We start from the raw sequence: 18,440 nt of genomic DNA, 5'->3' as shown, positions 1-18,440 counted from the left end.
TGGCGGGGAAGGCCACACAGAAACGCACAATAAGATGACGCTAATAGAAGTATTTGTTTTGAAGAAAAACTAATTCCAGAAAGTTTAACAGGCTTTCATTTTCTGCATAAAGGACAGCTCATTTTCAACCTCTACTGAATATACATTTTTTTCATACTCGTGTGTCTGGAGTGATAGATTCACAGATTCTCTGTCAATAAAAAGACATAAGAAATGAGAAATAAAATCCCTCCTGAACGGGGACAAAATCAAGACAGACACATCTCATCATCATAGCGCGTGTAGTTTAATCTTTTATAAATTGCACTCGCATTACACCACACCGTATATAACAGAGTCAATAAATCCTGAGCAGACATAAATATTCAGCAATTCTGTAAGTCAGAGACCTCCTCACTGGAAGGAAATCTGTTGATTAAATTTATGCAGACTTTAAAGCACCAATCTAGAAGAGCACAACGTGAAAATGACAGCAGCATTGTTCAGAGATGCTGTGTGCTTATTACTCCTACTCAACCTGGTATCCAGTAACCAGCATCATCCCCACTGCGATGAATAGGTTTGACACTAGCCTCTCTGTCACATACTTGAGAATAAGCACTCATCTGTATTGTCAAATGAAAGTAAGGATACTTTATCGCGTGTCTGAACAAAGCTACATTAGCAAAGTCTTATATTAAAGATTGTAACTCCTGCTTCAAAGTGCTCAGAACAGGGAAAGGCTCAGTAGTTGGATCGATAAAAACGGGTGTAAAAAGTGGTATAGAGCGATAAAAAGAACTGGTACAAAATAAAACCGGTCACATTGAATACAGCACTAAAATGCCCTTTAACATGAGCAAGTGGAAGTTAGATTATAAATTATAAATCACATACTGCAACATTCTGATCTAAGTTCAAAAGTACAAACAGTTCGGATGCACAGATAGACTTGCAGGCTTTCTCATCGTTAAAACTTAATCTCACTATCAATTTTTAATGTTTATCAAAGTGCACCATAAATTCCGTCTATGCTGGTGGATAGAAAAAGGCAAAACCCACATAACCTCCAGTATTCACATTCAGACTAAGGCCTGCAGGGTAAATAAAAGACCCAAAACTGTTCATAGTGACGATCAAGTTCAGACCGGACGCACAAGATTAACCATCAAACATAAACATGATGAAAGTTCAAAAACATCACAGCGTGGACGAGTCAAATTCATGACTTCTAACGAATCAGCGGTCGTGCTTGATAGCGCACATCACATGCAATAACGTTCAGCCCTAATGCAATATGCAAATAACATTTATTATTCACATTTGATGCAAGGATCACATATCTTTAGCCTGTTGGTATTAACCTCTTTATTGGGCATTAACGACTCAAAGGCCTGATCGTCACAAACGCTGCATGCTGCTTTCTTAATGCACCTTTCCTTATTTTTATAGGGAGAGATTTTGCTCTATTTTATCTACAAAAGCTATGCATTTGTATCTACTGTCTTCATCGACTCTTTGAGCTGCGATGGTGCAGTTTTTCATTGAAAGCTGGTCTTACTGGTAACTGGTAAAGTAGTAGCGCAGTAGAAATGTAAACGTAGTATCTGAGAAGTGTGTGGTTCTGGGAGGCCGCAGATGTAGTGTTTGCGACGTCTCACACCACCCTCTGCAGGATGTAGAGGATGCCGATGCTGTCGATGGTGACGAAGGTGGAGAAGTCGGATGAGACGTGGATCCTCTTCAGCGCCGTTCCCGTCGTGAAGAAGGTCTGCAGGGCCTCGCCTTTCTCCACATCCCACCACTGGACAACAGACGGAGAAAGAAAGACAGAGAGACTATTGAACAGTGTTGTTGCTCACCTGGAAAAAATAATCAGAGAAATTGAAGGATGTCAGTTAGCGAGCTTTGTAGGTGTTGCTGGTTAGTGGGTTAATGTTACCTTTGGACAGAGCTACGCTACAAGCTTCCACTTTTTATGCTAAGCTAACCTGCTGTTGGCTGTAGCGTCACTTTTTTTACAAGTGAAGCTTTACGACGCTGTTTTGAAGCTTTTTGTCCCAAGATTTTTCCAAATTGCAGAGATCTTGTTGAAAGCAAATGACCTCAACATTCATGTGTATGTGTGACTGTTGCCCTCTTCTTCCCGCCCCCTGGTTTCCTGTTGCACTCTCATTGGATACCGCTTATCACCGCTTTTCCAAGATGCTCCAACTATAAACCCATCTTTTTTTCTTTTTTTTTTGGCTATGATAAAATCAAACATGTTTAAAAACTATTGCTAATGCATGACCTAGTTGATCCACAGTAACAGGCACAAGTGGCATTTATCTGAATTAGAACTCTGGACAAAGACAGGAAGAGAGAGAACGACTAAGAGCTTTATATTCGCTGCCAAGGAGACCATGATGAATTTAATAGTATTATTACCAGAGTCAAACTCACACACAAACACACCCTCGGGCTCTCTCAAACACACAGATACTGACACACACACACATCTCCCCCACCAGTTTTCCTAAGTGATTCCATTTAATCTTGGTCTAAAGATGACATTTTGATGATTCATCAAAGGCACATCAAGTCAATTTAGTCTGGCGTGATAGTGTGTGTGTGTGTGTGTGCGCGTGCACACATTCAACTTTGACAATATCCATAATAACTCAAAATTGTCCCTCTAAAAAAAGACAACATGAATTTAATATTGTCGTCTGTTTTTCTTCTAAAGCTTTAGTGGCTCTCTGTGTGTGTGTGTGTGTGGGAAAGAAAGCAGGCCAACTCCTCAGTCTCTCGACAGACAGGCGGACGGACAGAAAAGGTGGCGGCAACAGATGCCTAGCTTACAGAACAATCCTAACACACACACACACGCACACACGCAGTCCATTAATCATGCAAAACCTTCCACATCATTAAAATGGAGCTCATTTGCATATCCCTGATATGGCAGCGAAACACAATGTATGCCTTAGGTTTTCTCCATTTGTTTCCCCCCAGATTGTAATGCTGTAGAGTGTGTGAGTGTGTGTGAGCATGCGCAAAAAATGGCCCCGCATATTTCTGTTGCTGCAGGAGGTTGGCCCCATTTCTGCTGACTAAATATAAATATTGGGCATGAGCTGGGTCGAAGTTAAGTTAAGTCCTGGTTCCACATCTTTACACAGGTCAGATCCAACAATAAACCTACATACATGTTGTGTTGGCCTGCTGACCCACAGGTATTAATATTTCATGGTTTCTCTGCTCATACATGCGTCCCTCTCTGGCCCTAGACTCCCCCAGGAATCCCACAGTAAAACATTTTACAACGCACGCTGTGAAACATACTTAATGTAAAGTTAATGTACACAGTACCTTGATTCATCTGTGTGACTCGACTTGAGAGTGAACATGTAGTCAAACTAATTAAGTTCTTTGTTTCTACATGCTTCATAAATAAACAAACGTAGATTGAATCACAGGCTTAAACACGATTAATCACATCCTCTGAAGATACCTGGACTCACAGCATGAGGTCTTTGATGCACAGAGGATGAGAAACAACTGCATCGTGATCATTTATGTGAACACGGGTGGCGGCAGCAGTTTCAGCATGTTTCATTTCATCTCTACACGCTAACATACACTACATACTGATTGTGCTATTTGTCTACTATTCTGATTTGAAATTAGAAGAATCCCTGTTAATGCGCACAAAGTTACTTGCATGTAGCTGAAAGCTCTTTTTCCCCCCCCAGGCGCCTCCACTATAAAATACTGCATATGGACAGTTTTGACGTCCAAGAGCATCCACGTCTGAAATGCTCATCCCTCACCCTGTGGCATATGCAATTTTTAGGTCGACTCCGTGTGAAAAGATCAAGTTAAATCAGATTATTACACAGAGTCGGTTAAAGATGAGCGCTAAGAGGCTGCACCAGCAACGGCGACAGAGAGGCTAAACATCAAGTACTGACGATCTGAAAAATAAATAATCTCGTGTGTGAGCATGGATTTTTTTTTTCAAGGTCACAGAACGCATCAAGTCAGCCTCAATTTTAAAGCACTGAATGTCCCCATGTATGATTTTGTTGGACAAATTAAGTGGTCTTTGTTGAAGGTTGATAACTCAGAGCATCAAAGGCTGCAACATATACTCTTTGTTTGGTACAGGTCATTAAATATATACTCAATCTGGATCGTTTCGTCCAGAGATGAAGAGAGGGGGAGAGATGAAGAAAGAAACAGAAGATAAAAGCTGCGATTGATAGAAGGATAGAAACAGAGCCGGTATCAGAGGAGGGAACGAGGCGCTTGGTTAAAGCGTAATTGCATCCGAACGCGAGGAAAAGATGGCTGCTGGCTGCCGAAACACTGACAGCACAGACAAAGAAATAATACTCAGATGCCTGCATGTATAAATACAGAAATAAACAGCCGAACAGACGAGGGAGAGAACAAGTAGAGTCGAAGAACAACAACACCGAATCCCGGGACAAACAAAAGCAACAGACGAAAGATGAAACCCTGTGACAAAACAGAGAATAAAAAGGGGGGAACAAACACTCCACAACTCCAACTGGTTATAGAAAAAGGGGATTAGCAGAGAGATGCGGTGCACGGAGAAAAAGAGCCGGTGCGGAATAAATGTTTGAAAGTGTCAGTTGGCTCGACGGTGGGATGGAGGGATATGTGTGGACAGAAAGTGTGAAAATGATGTTAGCTTCAGACTGGATTCACTATGAGGGGAAAATCACTACGTTGAATCATTTACACCAGAGGACGGTGACGAGACTAGACTGGATGCATGTTTATGTAGGAGTGGGAGACAAAAATAAAGAGACAGGGGGAATAAAGAAACAGTGAGATTTCTTTGGTTGAAGATGGAGAAAAAGCGGAGAAAATCAAGGTGCACATGGGGAGAGAGGTAAAAGATAGAAGACATACAAACACAGAACGGTGCACTGAACAAAGCAGCAGATTCAGATTAAAGAGCACATCTGTCATAACAACAGCTACACACTGAAATATTTTCTGAACATCCAGCGCATCCTTCTCGCTTCCCCCCTGTGCTGAGGCTGCTGAAATTAACTCAGAGGATGGTTTCGGAAAATGGGCTTACGACAATGTTGAGCTCCACGCTACGTGAATACTAATGCAAGGCACACACACACACACACACAGATGGGACTCAGTGGAGATATTTATTGAGAAAAGACGCGAGTGCATTGGCATGTAAATGACCCACTCATGTGTAGATTATGATCTAAAATTCATTTTACGAATGCAGGTAATATAAGGGAATAATATAATTAAGGTTGAATTGATATCACCTCCAGGTAAAAACATGCCGAGTAGGAGTGAAAAATAAATCATTATATCGTTTATTGACTTTCAGTGGAACCGAGTGTTAGCGATTTACTTTAATTTATGTTCGATTGTTTTGACAGAATTATCTATTTAAGTTTCTGAGCGTTTGATCAAATCAAATTCAAACAAAAACTGCATTCCATTGAAGGGTAAAACGACGGCAATAATAAGATAAAGGGCAACAGTAAAAAAAAAAAAAAAGTACATTAAAAAAACAATCATCAAGGGATCCTTAAATATAAAACGCCAGCAGACAAAAACAAGATAAAAAAAGAGACAAACGAAAACAGTAAAATAGCAACATGAGTAACACAACAGAGCTGTTTCATGTAACAAGGCATCTATTGGTCAGACGGGAAGGATAGTTTGGAGGTTTGTGGCGCTGTTGAATTGTGTTACAGGTGTTTCTAATATTTAGTGTCCCCATGCAATTCAATTTTGCAGGATTGTATTTTAAAGAATATTGATGTTAACATACACATATGTCATCCTCTTATCTATAAAGCCCTTCTGCATGTTCAGATAAGCTCCCTCTCAGTGTCACGCTCACACACACACACACACACACACACACACACACGGGTCAAAATGACATCTGGGGAAGCCGGGAATGCGAGTGACCCCGATTCATTTCAGCTAACAGCGGAGGAGCACTAAATCTGCTCCGACAGGCGCCCGCCGTTGGTTCTCCTGAAGCTAAATAGGTCTGCTTATTCGGGCTACCTGAGGGAAAGTCAGCCCCGCTTACATAACGGAAATACCCGTCCATGTGTGTTCTTGTGAGGGCCGGAGAGATGCGCTCTAGGTGTGAGCGGGCGCACGGTTGCGTCTTTCAGGACGGGTGGAGGGAAGTAATTCATCTTCCTCTTACATAAATAGCTTGAAACAGAGTCCAGGGGGAATAGCTGCAGTTTTTACACTTTATAGAAAATCGTTACGACTCTACAGCCAGCAGGAGGCACACAATGGAGGGAGGCAGGAGATTAAAGAAAGAGGGGGAACCAGCTGGAGTAGATTCAGGCGATTTTGTAATGCCACCTCCATTTCAGAAAGAAAAAGTGGGGGGAATTAGTGTCTGTGTGTGTGTGTGTGTGTCCAGGCCAAGAGTCTTGCAGAGGGGAAACAGTGTGACACTGAGGTTGAATTATTCATCCAAGGTTCTATCCACTGAAATATTGATGCTCAGACGATCCTCCACGCATCTTTCTCTCACACGCGGCCTTACATTTTCTGCCACTTGCATTGCTTTATTCCCACGGGCAACACTTTTTCATCACAGATAAAAAAAAGAAAAAAAAAAGGGGGAAATGAATATGGATTGTAGGGAGCAGGGAAACTAAAAGTGAAGAGAGATCTTACATCCTTGGATTAGAGAGGTTGTTACTCCTGTTTATTGTTCTTTCTCTCACACACAGAGGAAGAGACGGATCCATAAAAAGAAAACAGAGAGAGAAAACAAGACGCATCAAAAGACGAGTGTGCCGTAAATATGAAGCTGGAGCCAGCAGGCGCTTAACTTAGCTTAGCTTAAAGACTGGAAACAGGGGGTAACTGCTAGCCTGGCTCTGTCAAAAGGCAAGTAAATCTGCCAACACCTGTAACGCTCACTAATTAACACATTAGCTCTTCCTTTTAATCAAAAACCAAAGTGTAAAAATGTCAATTCGCTCTCTTGCTGGGGGGTCATGCGTATTTCTTGCCAAAGACAAATGTAAAACTTTTCCTTTTTATACAACATTTGTTTGTGGATCAGATCTTTTATGAACACTTTTATGGTAGCGGTAGTTAACAGCGGCATGTCACGCAAAGGCAACAACAACAAAGTTGACCAGCTGGTTTGGAAGGATGGAGGGTATAGTGTGTATAATATGAGTGTGTGTGCATCCACGCATTTTACAAAGCACACACCACCAGCAGCCCCCTCCACCTCATCCTCCATCACTGATCTCCCATCTCCACTGTGCCTCATTTCGTCTCTGTGTGATTTGCGCACACAAAGGCCCTTCTTCTGCAGCCAGAGAGACAATTAACCCTGGCTTAATGAGCAACGCAGAGGAAACGACTACCTCCTAGAGACAGATAAATATTTCACCAGCCTGTGTTTATACCCCAAGCCTGACAACAGGAGCACGGAAACCAGGGCACATTCATTCCAAGCTCAACGCTTTCAAAGTTCTTCACTCTTGCTTTGTCTCTCGTGTGTGAAGTCGAGGACCTCATGGAAAAACACATCTAATCTGGATGCATTTTGACCGCATGAGGAGGAACGTGTGCGTGTTTAAATGCGTCTCTGGAATAAGAAAAAGAGAAAAGGATGGGGAAAAATAGAGCAAATGATTCTGAGGGAAAAGATAAATGCACTTTTCACGAGCTGCTTTGCATCTGATGAGTGCGTGCAGGTATTTTTAGAGGCAGGTCTTGCTGCTACGCTGGACCAGCACTACGGGGTGCTTACTTCTGAAACAGCGTGACGGGAGAAAGGCATTGAATGAAATGAAAAGTGCGAACGCGGCCTGAACCAACACGGTGGCCTGTAACATTTGCATACACGTCCCATCAGAAACAGCAGTCATCAAATTGTGTTATTTCCATCTACGGACCCATTCTGAAGGAGGTGGGGGTGCAAATATCAAATTAAAAGCCAAGTGGTGCAACTAGCCTGTAAACCAACATACAGAAGCAATAACACCCAAGAGGTGTTGTCTTTATGTTGCTACGCAAATGCAAAAGCAGCTGCGGGATCAGATGAAAGGTTAATGAACCCTGTGAGGGAACTCAGTCATTGCTGTTGCAGGTAATGTGTCCAGGAAGTTTTCTTCAAAGCAGAGCTTAAACATTAAAAGAGCAACAAAAAGAGAAAACTAAAAAGTCAGCCAACTCCCTGGTTGAAACAAGAACTGACGCAGCTATTAATAAAGTAGATCAATAGACTATTTTTAAAGCGTCCTGTGTTCATGTCTTTAAAGGTTTTCTATTCGGAGCATTAATAGAGCAGCAAACAACTATTTGCTCTGTAAAAATGTAGTGGAGTAAAGGCGTCCTGAGCCGAGAATGAAGCTGCTCGCCACGTTTGTGTGTTGTAATCTGAAGTTCTCTGTGCTTTGTTTACATAGCCGGTCCGGCAGCGCGTGCATGTTAGCTAGATAACGCCATCACAACCAACGGCATCGTCGCGGAAGCGTACCCTCCGGTTCCCCCTCCGGTTCCCCCTCCGGTTAGCACTGTTAGCTCGGTCAGCACGGTCGCCGTTGTTGCATTGTTAGCGCTGTTAGCTGCTAGCCGTCGGCTTAGCCGTCTCCATGTTGAGAGGGAATAGATATGGACTACATTTTGCATTTACCACCTTTACATAAAACAAAAAATAAAGTCAACACTGCAGTACATCTTTCCTTACTACAGCACCAGACATGTGTCAAAACTCTCCTGCAGGTCTGTCCTGTACGAGGAGATAAAATATTTATATATATGGCACTCAAAGTCAGCCATATTGTAAAACTGTGACACAGCAATGAAAGCTGAACTGTTGTCTGCGAGTCCAATTCAGTGGGAAAATGTGGCAGTTTTACAATATATCTGACATTAAAAGCCTGCCATGATTTACCTTAAACCACTCGGGCCTGAATGAGTGTGTGTTGTTGAAGTACAGGCCTGTGGACATATAGTTAGAAGTGAAATGTTGACGGGATAAATCGAGAGTCTAAAAGTAGCATTTCTCTATGAGGGGATGGACTTTAAACTAATGAATTACTACTTCATAAAAATGCACATATGTGTTGTTGCATTTTGCCACTTAAATATGTTCTTGTGTAAACAGGCATTTTACTGTAAGAAAAAAAAGATCTTAAGGTTGTATTTCTGACTTCTGGAACAAGTCTGAGGCAGCGGATGGCAACATAACTCTAGCCTAAAAAAGACGAATGAACACTTACTGATGTGTAGCCTCGAGAGATAGCACTGAGGTCTTTGCCAGTAAGGGAGGAGAATGGAGACACATTCACTAATAGCTTAGTCAATCTCATTATACAAGCGTTTTGACTGCTCGATACCACATCCATCCCTCAGAGAGGCTGATGGCTGTCCTTTTTTGCGCAGCCCTGCACCGCTCGCTGCCACGCAACTGTGTCTTAATCTTTGACAGATCCTCCGTCCATCAAATATCTCTTGAGGGAAGGTCAACGCAACCTTCGCTCCTTCATTTCATCACATCTCCCCGTCCTCCGTCCCCGCTTCACTTCGAGACTTGCTTAGAGTGCCGACCGGCTGTTACGGTTCATTAGCCGCTGAGGCCTCGTTAGGATGTGCTTAACGATGATGGCAGAGAAAGCAGGGGAGCGACAGACTGAGACCTGACGGGTGAAAGAAATCTCCAGTGGTCTGAAATGGCTTTAAACTGACCCAGTGTGCAACGTAAGCATCATTATTTTAAAAAGCATCACATGCAGATGTGTGATTATTTAAATAGCTTGGGAGCGTTGGGGAGGGCGGCTGTAATCCTAATGGTCACAAAGGTGGACAGACAAAGAAAACGACAGCAGAAAGAAGGTACAGGTGTGAAACGGAGAGAGAACATTAGAGGAGAACACAGAAAGAGCAGGTCTGGTGGGAACCCGGAGACGGAAAAATAGAGAATGAAAGGAAGGGAAGCGTAAGAAGGTGAGATAAGGTGAAATAAGGTGAAATTGTGTTCCTCCCTTGCTCCTCCATCACAGGCTTGGCTGATAAGTGATGTCTGACAACACTGGTGGCAGGGGAGAGCTGTCATCTACAACACTCCCATCCATCTGGGGATACACTGTTTGGAAGTGTGTGTGTGTGTGTGTGTGTGTGTGTGTGTGTGTGTGTGTGTGTGTGTGTGTGTGTGTGTGTGTGTGCTACAAATGTCAGTGTGGGAACATGCGAGTGAATAAGAAAAGCAACAGTGAGTTGCTTCCGTCCTGTTCCAGTTCAGAGTTGACATGTTCTTCACTGGGTTGGACGCCATTGATGAATCTACAGCTCAGGTTTCAACATGGTTTCCCTTTTGGTCTTTTAGTTATATGTGTTTTGGACCATTAGTGGCTCCGTGGAGCAATGTTTTGATGAGCAATGTCCCTCTTTTTTCATATCTTGTGCTCTACTAGCACACTAAGTATGCTGCTGTCTTGATGCACATTGCTGCAAACAGTACTGAAGTGAAAATAATATAATTATATTTCCACAGCAACAACCCTTGGGAGGCCAGGTACAGTCAGTGGTATCACACATTTTTAAGTTGTGGCTGACTAAAATAAGGCTTCAAATCTCACGTCTTTGCTGGAAACCTGTCATCACTGAAGGAGGTGTCATTTTGAAATTGTGACAAAATACTTTGATGACTTGAGATTGCAAGTTTTCCAACAGCCAAGGAGAGAAGTTGCTGTAATATCAACAGATTATTAACAAACCGAACGGATTATGCTTCTGCAACGACGCCTTGGGTGGAGACGGCGTTATCAGCGGTAACGTGCCGTATGAGCAGCATACAGGGATTCATATGCACCAACAAGCTCAGATAGAGGATTCCTCTCCCAGATTTTAGACCTCTAAAAAAAATTAAATCATTCAGGGTATGATGGTTGCATCATTCACTCCATTCAAACTGAAACAGGAGGACTTTTATGTCTCTGTTCACTCAGTAAAAACACTTTTTTGCCCCTGAGAAACTGTTCCTAATGTAAAAATAGGCAGTTTGAAAGCTCCGTGTCAACATCTACAGCATATTGCCGGTTTGTCTGCAACATGACGACTTGGTGTGAATTACTCTGGGCTGCTGGGCCTGTGTGTGTGTGTGTGTGTGTGTGTGTGTGGTCAGGGTGAGCCTTTTCACACCAGCCGCCTCCCTCTCGGATCATGGCACTGTGACAGCTCGTCTCGTAGCCTTTTCGGAGAGAGTGTGTTTGCGTCAAGGCCAGGTGTGAGACAGGTACAGCGTTTCCTGGCACGACCCGGAGCAGAAGGGAGGAGGACTGATGGGAGTCAGTGTGCGATGTAACAGCCTCTCTCAGAGGGCTGGACGGCATCACTTCATCACACCCTGACACACACACACACAGAAACTTACACACACACACACTTATCCGCTCCCAGGCATGTCAGCTTATAATTTGACAACCAAATGCACCGCCACAAGCCCATATGTTAAGGTTTTGTATCATGTGAAGTGAAGAATCGGTGATAAAAGGCGTAAGAAATGTTTAATTAAACACTCTACACAGGTACCTCCACCCAACGGGGGATTGGACAAGCACGTATAGCCCGCTGCTTTTAATTACACTCACACCATTCACCCGACCATACAGAGGGAGGCAGTGATAAAACAGAGACAACAAGACACGAAGCGATAAAAAAAAAAAAAAGGAGCTCGAGAGATGATTAAGGCAGTAGTACTGACAGAGACGAGTAACAAAAACCACAGGGACAAACAAAAACAAAACACACATCACGTCAACACATGGAGCCTCGCGTTGCATCATATCAACCCATCAACTGAGAGAACCATGGGAGACATCACCCGCCGTCACTTCTCCTGCTCTTTTGAGACCAATAACAACACCGTTCTGTTCAGCAGCCGCAACACACCGACTCATTGTGTAGAAGAGCTTCTGATGTTTAGAGCTGCGAGCTGATACAGTATAGCGTACAGTCGAGTTTTAGAACTTCCTCCACTGAAAATCAGAAAATGACGCTGACGAGAGCGGAACGAGGACAAAGATAAGGCCGGAAAAGCAACAAATGAGCTGAAAGACGCTAAAACGCTCCGTTGAGCTGAGGGGACCTGCAGAGTGGGATAATCATTCTCTGTGGGTTCCGCACTACAAGAAATATTTTCCACAATAAAAGTCTTTTAACCACTGTATTATTTTATTATTATGTGGTGAAAATTGATTTCAAACTTCTACTTCCTAAGTAGAACAGAAAAAGTTGTTGCCATGAAGCAAAGCCATTGTTCAGAGCTTTTATAGGATCCAAGACAAACTTTAATATCAATCAGTCTGCATCTATGATCCAAATGCACATTTAATACAATCCCACTGATCCTCCATAATTAAATCTCTGCCTTACACCAGCTGAGGATGAATACAAACCAAATACCCTCATGACGACATTCAGACGATTGCCAAGACCGACAGAAAAATAATTACAACGTCCCGTGATTTATTTAGACGTCGGTAAATATCTTATCCGAGCACACTGGTGTTCTTGCTTCATATTCATGTAGGTACACCCTTCCCTTTTCATTGTCATATCTAGAACTCTGAAACATGGACCAGCGATGGGATGAAAGAGGATTTTTTTTTATATCAACATACTCACAGGTCTGTTTAAACGCTATGATTTAAAACAGGCGAGCGCGGAGATATACGCCTTGGCAGTAATCATTAACCCAGATTATTATCATGCTTCCTCACTCTGCGGTCTATATCATCTGTCATAAGAGGTACACACTCTGTCAGAGTAATTACTATGACAGACAGGATGGCCTCTCATAGCTGTCCGGCCGACACGCGGTGCGATTAATCAATCAAAGCTCGCGACGCGTGTGGGGGGGGGGGGGGGGGGGGGGGGGTTCACCCTTTAAGACAGCCATAATAATCCATCACTGCTCCTCACATCCACATGCTGATCCATCAAGTCAACACAACAGAGAGAGAGAGAGCAGGAAATAGAGTAATGGAGTGATTCGTTAGCCAAATCCCAGAATAATGATGACTGTCATAGTGATGTAACAGGAAAAAAATAAAAATAAAAAAAAAAGAAGAGGATGAGCACTGTTTTAGTGCGTCAAACACGGCAGCCCCGTCTGTTCATTTGAATATATGAAATAAATGTTAAGTTTACTAAGATATAAACAAATCAAAGGGTATATCAGTGGACCTCTGTGTTTCCAGGTAAAACAGGCTTCTTACACCATCATTATTTTACTTAAATATATATCTAATGTAAAAACGCTGGACGGAGACAGACAAGCTGTTCCCCCCTGCTTCCAGTCTTAGCGCTAAACTAAGTTAAGCTAATCGCCTGCTGGCTTGAGCTTCATATTTAGCGCACAGATGTAATGGAGTGATCTCAAATTTTCCCATCTTACGCTCAGCAAGAAAGCAAAAAAAAGCATATTTCCCAAAATATAGAAGTAATGCTTTAAGCTACAGGGACTATTTGACCTCAGCAGACATATTGATGTAATCTATATCAAGATATAATGCATATACACAGCGATGGACATAAATGATCATAACATTTCTGGAACTCAGCCAAAAGTGGCCCCTATTTATCTACATCCTCCGTTTCTTGTGTGCTGCACATCGATTCAAGTGCGACCTTGTGCTCTTTCCTGCTATAAAGGCAGTAAATTCAAACCTTTAAGTCTCTTTTCTCACATGTGATGTCACGCTACGGTGTCTGGTGTCCTTTCTAGCGCCTCATCTTTCTTTTTAATAGCCTCCTGAGGACTTTATTCTCTGCCCTTTAAATGTGCTGTGTGTACCTTCAGAGAAAAATAATGGGTTTTCGGAAAATCGGAACACCTTAAAATATATATTAAAAGAAACGGTATTAAGTGAAAGAATTACACGAGTTTCTCATTAAGTACGAGCTCATTTTTAGGCTTTGTGACGAGATTACGATGTGTTTTTGCTGCAACTACTGCCTACAACAGTAACATATCAGTCAACCCACACAAGCGGGTACAAACAAAGGCGCGCATGCACATGTTCGCGCGCACAAAACGAACCCACACACAGAATCAGAAGTAACCTGAGGTATAAAGCCTCATCGATCAGAACCGCTCTCCCTTGAGGATTACATCATTGCCCGGCAAATAGCCAATCAGAGTACAGCTGAGACTGTCCGCTCTGTGAACCCATCTCCTGTAAAAGTGAAGGTAATAAGAAAGAGCTACACACACACACACACACACACACACACACACACACACACACACACACACACACACACACACACACACACACACACACACACACACACACACACACACACACACACACACACACACACACACACACACACACACACACACACACACACACACACACACACACACCTCCCTCCCTCCCTCCCTCCCTCAGGTATTGAGTGTTTTTATGTAAACCTGCACCACTGCAATGCTCCTCTGGTTACTGTAACACTGGTGCATGTTGGTGGCATTTGTGCATTGTATTTTACTGAGACACATCTCACTCAACTCCACCTCTCACATACACAATGGTATATTGTTGAAAAACAAAAAGACATGCAGACGGGAATATGCTGCATAACTTCGTGGAGATGACTTCATGTGTACAGTATTTACAGAAGTTTGAGCGTGGGCAGGAAGAGGAACAGTGCATTTAGGTGCCAACTGCTCGTCTGTTGCATAATATATTACTTACATGCTGATGCAGTGGATACAATACAGTCCAAGAGGTCATTGTTAAAACGACTTAACTTCCAGTCTTTTACTGGCTATGCTAGCCTTTATATATTTATCTTCCATTTATATTTTCCACAGTAATCATTACTCTTTTAATCACCTTACATTTGCATATCTATCAGAATATACTCTATTATAGTGAACGCTCTCTGTAGCAGTTCTGGTGGCTAGACTTCCTGAGTCCTGGTAGCCTAGGGGTTAAAGAGGGGGCTACGGGGCAGTATTTCATTTGTCAAAGAAATAAAAAAAGAACAATAGTCCCTCATTTTCTGCTCCACTGTTGATTTTTTTAACGAAGGCATTAAATCAAATAGTGATTATAGCACAATATAGAAACGACTCATTTCTACCGACCGAACTACATCTTCTTCTTCCCTGTGACTTTGAGTATCCATACGAGTCCGATAGTCTGTGTGAACATACCTTGATGTAGCCGCCAGTCGACACCAGAAGAGAGTTGTCTGGGGAGAAGTGCAGGTCGGTCACCCAGCCTCCGTGGAGCGAGTCCATGCCGTCTTTACCGTCACGGGAACAAATCCTCAGCAAAGAGCCGTCCTTGACACTCCAGAGCTGCGATGGACAGCCGCACATAATACACAAAATCATAAAGTAAATGTCACTGATGAACACCAAAGATACCCGACATAAGAAATGAAACGCTCAAGACCCAACGTACGGATTAAGAAAACGGCCCGTTTTACATTATAAGTGATTATTAGATATTTTTGGATTCATGCTAGCTTGTGTTGATGTGAGCCGTGTTGGCATTTGATGGCCTGCATCAGCGGCTGGAGGTTGCCCAGTTGTTGTGGATGGTTTAGTCGTTATCGTCACATGACAAGTACGGAATTTTGATTATGTGATAACAGGTGGTCGTATAAGAGGGGAGATCATAACCGGCGACTCTTTTCAAGCATGTTCTCTGGCATCAGATGTAAAATCCAAAACGAAGAGACTTTGCACAGATATTCAGTGTGAATCGCAACGAGAAATTACCCATAACGCACCTCAAACGAGGGTTGTGCAAGCACATCATGTTGATTGCAGCTGTTATGCAACTGTTCACATGCCATGTCCGTTTGACAATGACACATCACACGTACAGCTATATTTAACACTTGGCATGCTTTTGTGCGGAGTGACTCACATTTGTTTCCATAGAAACAGGGGTGAGATTTCAGTGTGGTTTATGTAATTGGATCTGATGAATTCGTCCGTCTCTGGCTAATGGAGCAGTTCAGCTCAGAGGCCACCAGAGGGCATTAACCCCTTGTTGACTGCCGGCTGACCGGCGGCGAATCCACATCTTCCTACCTTTTCAATTACGTTGTGTGTGTGTGTGTGTGTGTGTGTGTGTGTGTGTGTGTGTGTGTGTGTGTCTGTGTACAAGCGCTGCAGATTCAAAAGCCTTGGGGATCCAATTTGGCAGCCCGAGTCCTCTCCTTCACCTCCCACTGTCAGACATCTCCTCCTCTTCCTGCTCTCATCATCCCAACTTCCTCGCACAACCTGCACCTCATGCAGCTCCCGCTCCCTCATCTGAGAAAGGAGCCCTGCCTCCTTCCTTTCATCCCCCCGCCCCTCCCCCCCCATTCTCGTGTGCGCTGCAGCAATCACGGTGTGTTAGTAAGCACTTTATCTAAATGAGTGATGAGATGTAATTATGGGGTGATCTCTGGAAGAAATGATGACTGCTGTAATTGCGTTTTTTGTATGTTGCATTGCAAATTAGATGGTTTCATACTAGTAACACAGCAACATGCCATTTGGTGTGTGGACACACTGATGCGAGTATCTCGAGGCAGGAGGCGCAGTGGGAAGTCTGTCCTCTCCTCTCATCTGCAGCCTCTGTACTTTCTTCCAGATTACCTCCATCGATGCCTCTACTCTTCTCTTAACTACCTCATTTGCCTCATAACTCTTAAAATGTTCCGCTTCCCATTTACAGTTTCTCCACTTCAGCTGTTTGCATTCAGGCACTGAAGCTGAGGTCGATTTCCAACAATGCAACAGCACTACAAGCCTAATGAGCCACAAGCCATTTTCGTAGCTTCCTCTTCTATGTGAGTTTATAATCTGGCACCTCGTGGCTTTTTTTATTTTGTTTATAGAAATGTCCTGAACACAGCAAAATCTGAATATACAGACAGAGGGCAGGGTCTCTCTGCAGATACAGACACGCACCCGAATCTCTCCATTGTCATCTCCTGTTGCGAGGCGTCGGTTGTCCCAGGAGAATCGGCAGCTTCGGACACAGTCTTGGTGGCCGCCCAGTGTGTGGACACACTGCCAGGACTCACAGTGCCACAACTAGGAGCAGAAAGTAACGCGTTAAGAAGACTGAAAAAGCAGAAATCGGTTCTGAAATGAATTTTCCAAAACCAAGAATGTACACATTCTGACTTATTTAAAAATTATCAGCTGTATTACCGGTAGATACATTTACTTCATTTTCACATTGCAATAGAACTGAAGTGAGTGACTAAGTCCCATAGGAGAGTAATTATAAATACCAACACAGCAGTGTATACCTGGGAATAACAGGTAAAAATAATAATATGTTATATTTCTGGGGATGAAAACAGCCATCACCTGTTAATAGGTCTTATGGAGATAAATAGGAGTTAATAATCGTGCGAAATGCTAATGTTGTTTCAGCTCCTCTGCATCCGAATGATGAAACCGTTAATGACTTCTCTCTCACGCTTTTGTTTCTCTCACTTTGTTTGGATTTTCCTTTCTTCACTTTCTGTCTCTCATCCACTGTTCTCTTTCTATTCCTCCATTCTCTCCCGTCCTCTCTCTCCCTCTGTGTGTTTCTTCCTTACCCCCCCGATCACATCCTGTGCGGCACAGAAAATAACACGGCTCATAATTAGACACTTCATTTGGCAGCCGGCTAACTATGTCTACACACACAGTCCCATCCTTCTGAAGGTCAGTAGAGAAAGGAAGAAAGAAAAAGAGGAAAAGGGGGGTGGGGGACGGAGAGAACGGTGGAGGAAAAGGAGTGAGCAGAACTGAGAACTCTGCATCTTTTTGTGGCGCTCAACAAAAGACCCTCATGGCTGAGCCTTTTGGTCTGACCTCTAGATAGATGGAGACCGGGGACTTTATGTTTGTGTGTGTTTTCAGCTACCAAAGCCCCTACTCGGTCTGGAGAGCTATGTGACTGGCTGCTTACCAGCCCCATAGCACACACACACACACACACCTCAATTATCATCTTTGCCAAATCCATAAAACACACATTCTCTCTCTCAGTACCGTCCATTGACAGAAGCCAGGTTGGCTGCCGACCCAGTGGCTGTTCTAACAGCGAGTGTCGACCAAATCCAAATTCCCGTGTGAAACTCGGTGGCAGTGGCTCTACATCAACTGCTTTAGCACATGCCAGAGAGCGGCTTTGCGATGTTTCTAATACTGGACATTCAGGAACAGGGGGTTGTCATCCGTGGTTGAACACTGGACAGAGAAGTATAAATCTAACGGCGCACCACAGCCCTGTTTCCGCGATCCAAGGAAATGAAGGACGTCGAGAGGGAGCCAGATTTCGGCGTGTACTGTGCTATGGGGTTCCTTTTTTTGTGGATGATGTGTAGGAAGAGCGATGATTTTAGAGCTGTTAGGGGAAAGGTTGAAAAAAAAAAAAAAAAAAAAACAC

At 43.3% G+C, this 18,440-nt stretch overlaps 1 protein-coding gene across 3 annotated transcripts in view; it reads right to left on the bottom strand.

Annotated features, from left to right (window-relative positions):
• Positions 1-264: 264 nt before the first annotated feature.
• Positions 265-18,440, bottom strand: part of apaf1 (apoptotic peptidase activating factor 1) — a 34,089-nt gene continuing 15,913 nt past the window's right edge. Inside the window, exons 25-27 of one of the 3 annotated variants that reach the window (XM_076111441.1) lie at positions 16,961-17,086; positions 15,200-15,346; positions 265-1,783 (exon numbers count right to left, since the gene is read on the bottom strand). In XM_076111441.1, coding sequence (XP_075967556.1) covers positions 1,637-1,783; positions 15,200-15,346; positions 16,961-17,086 — 420 coding nt within the window. In that variant the 3' untranslated portion in view covers positions 265-1,636. Of the gene's footprint in view, positions 1,784-15,199; positions 15,347-16,960; positions 17,087-17,193; positions 17,620-18,440 lie in introns of those variants that run through there. The other 2 variants (XR_012959315.1, XM_076111442.1) reach the window with 2 other exon arrangements.

Source organism: Anarhichas minor, unplaced genomic scaffold (genome assembly GCF_050575085.1).
Source record: "Anarhichas minor isolate MPS153535 unplaced genomic scaffold, ASM5057508v1 ptg000045l, whole genome shotgun sequence".
NCBI classification, from domain to species: Eukaryota; Metazoa; Chordata; class Actinopteri; order Perciformes; family Anarhichadidae; genus Anarhichas; species Anarhichas minor.
The sequence above is the reverse complement of the archived record's forward strand: the minus strand, read 5'-3'. Positions and strand labels throughout refer to the sequence as shown.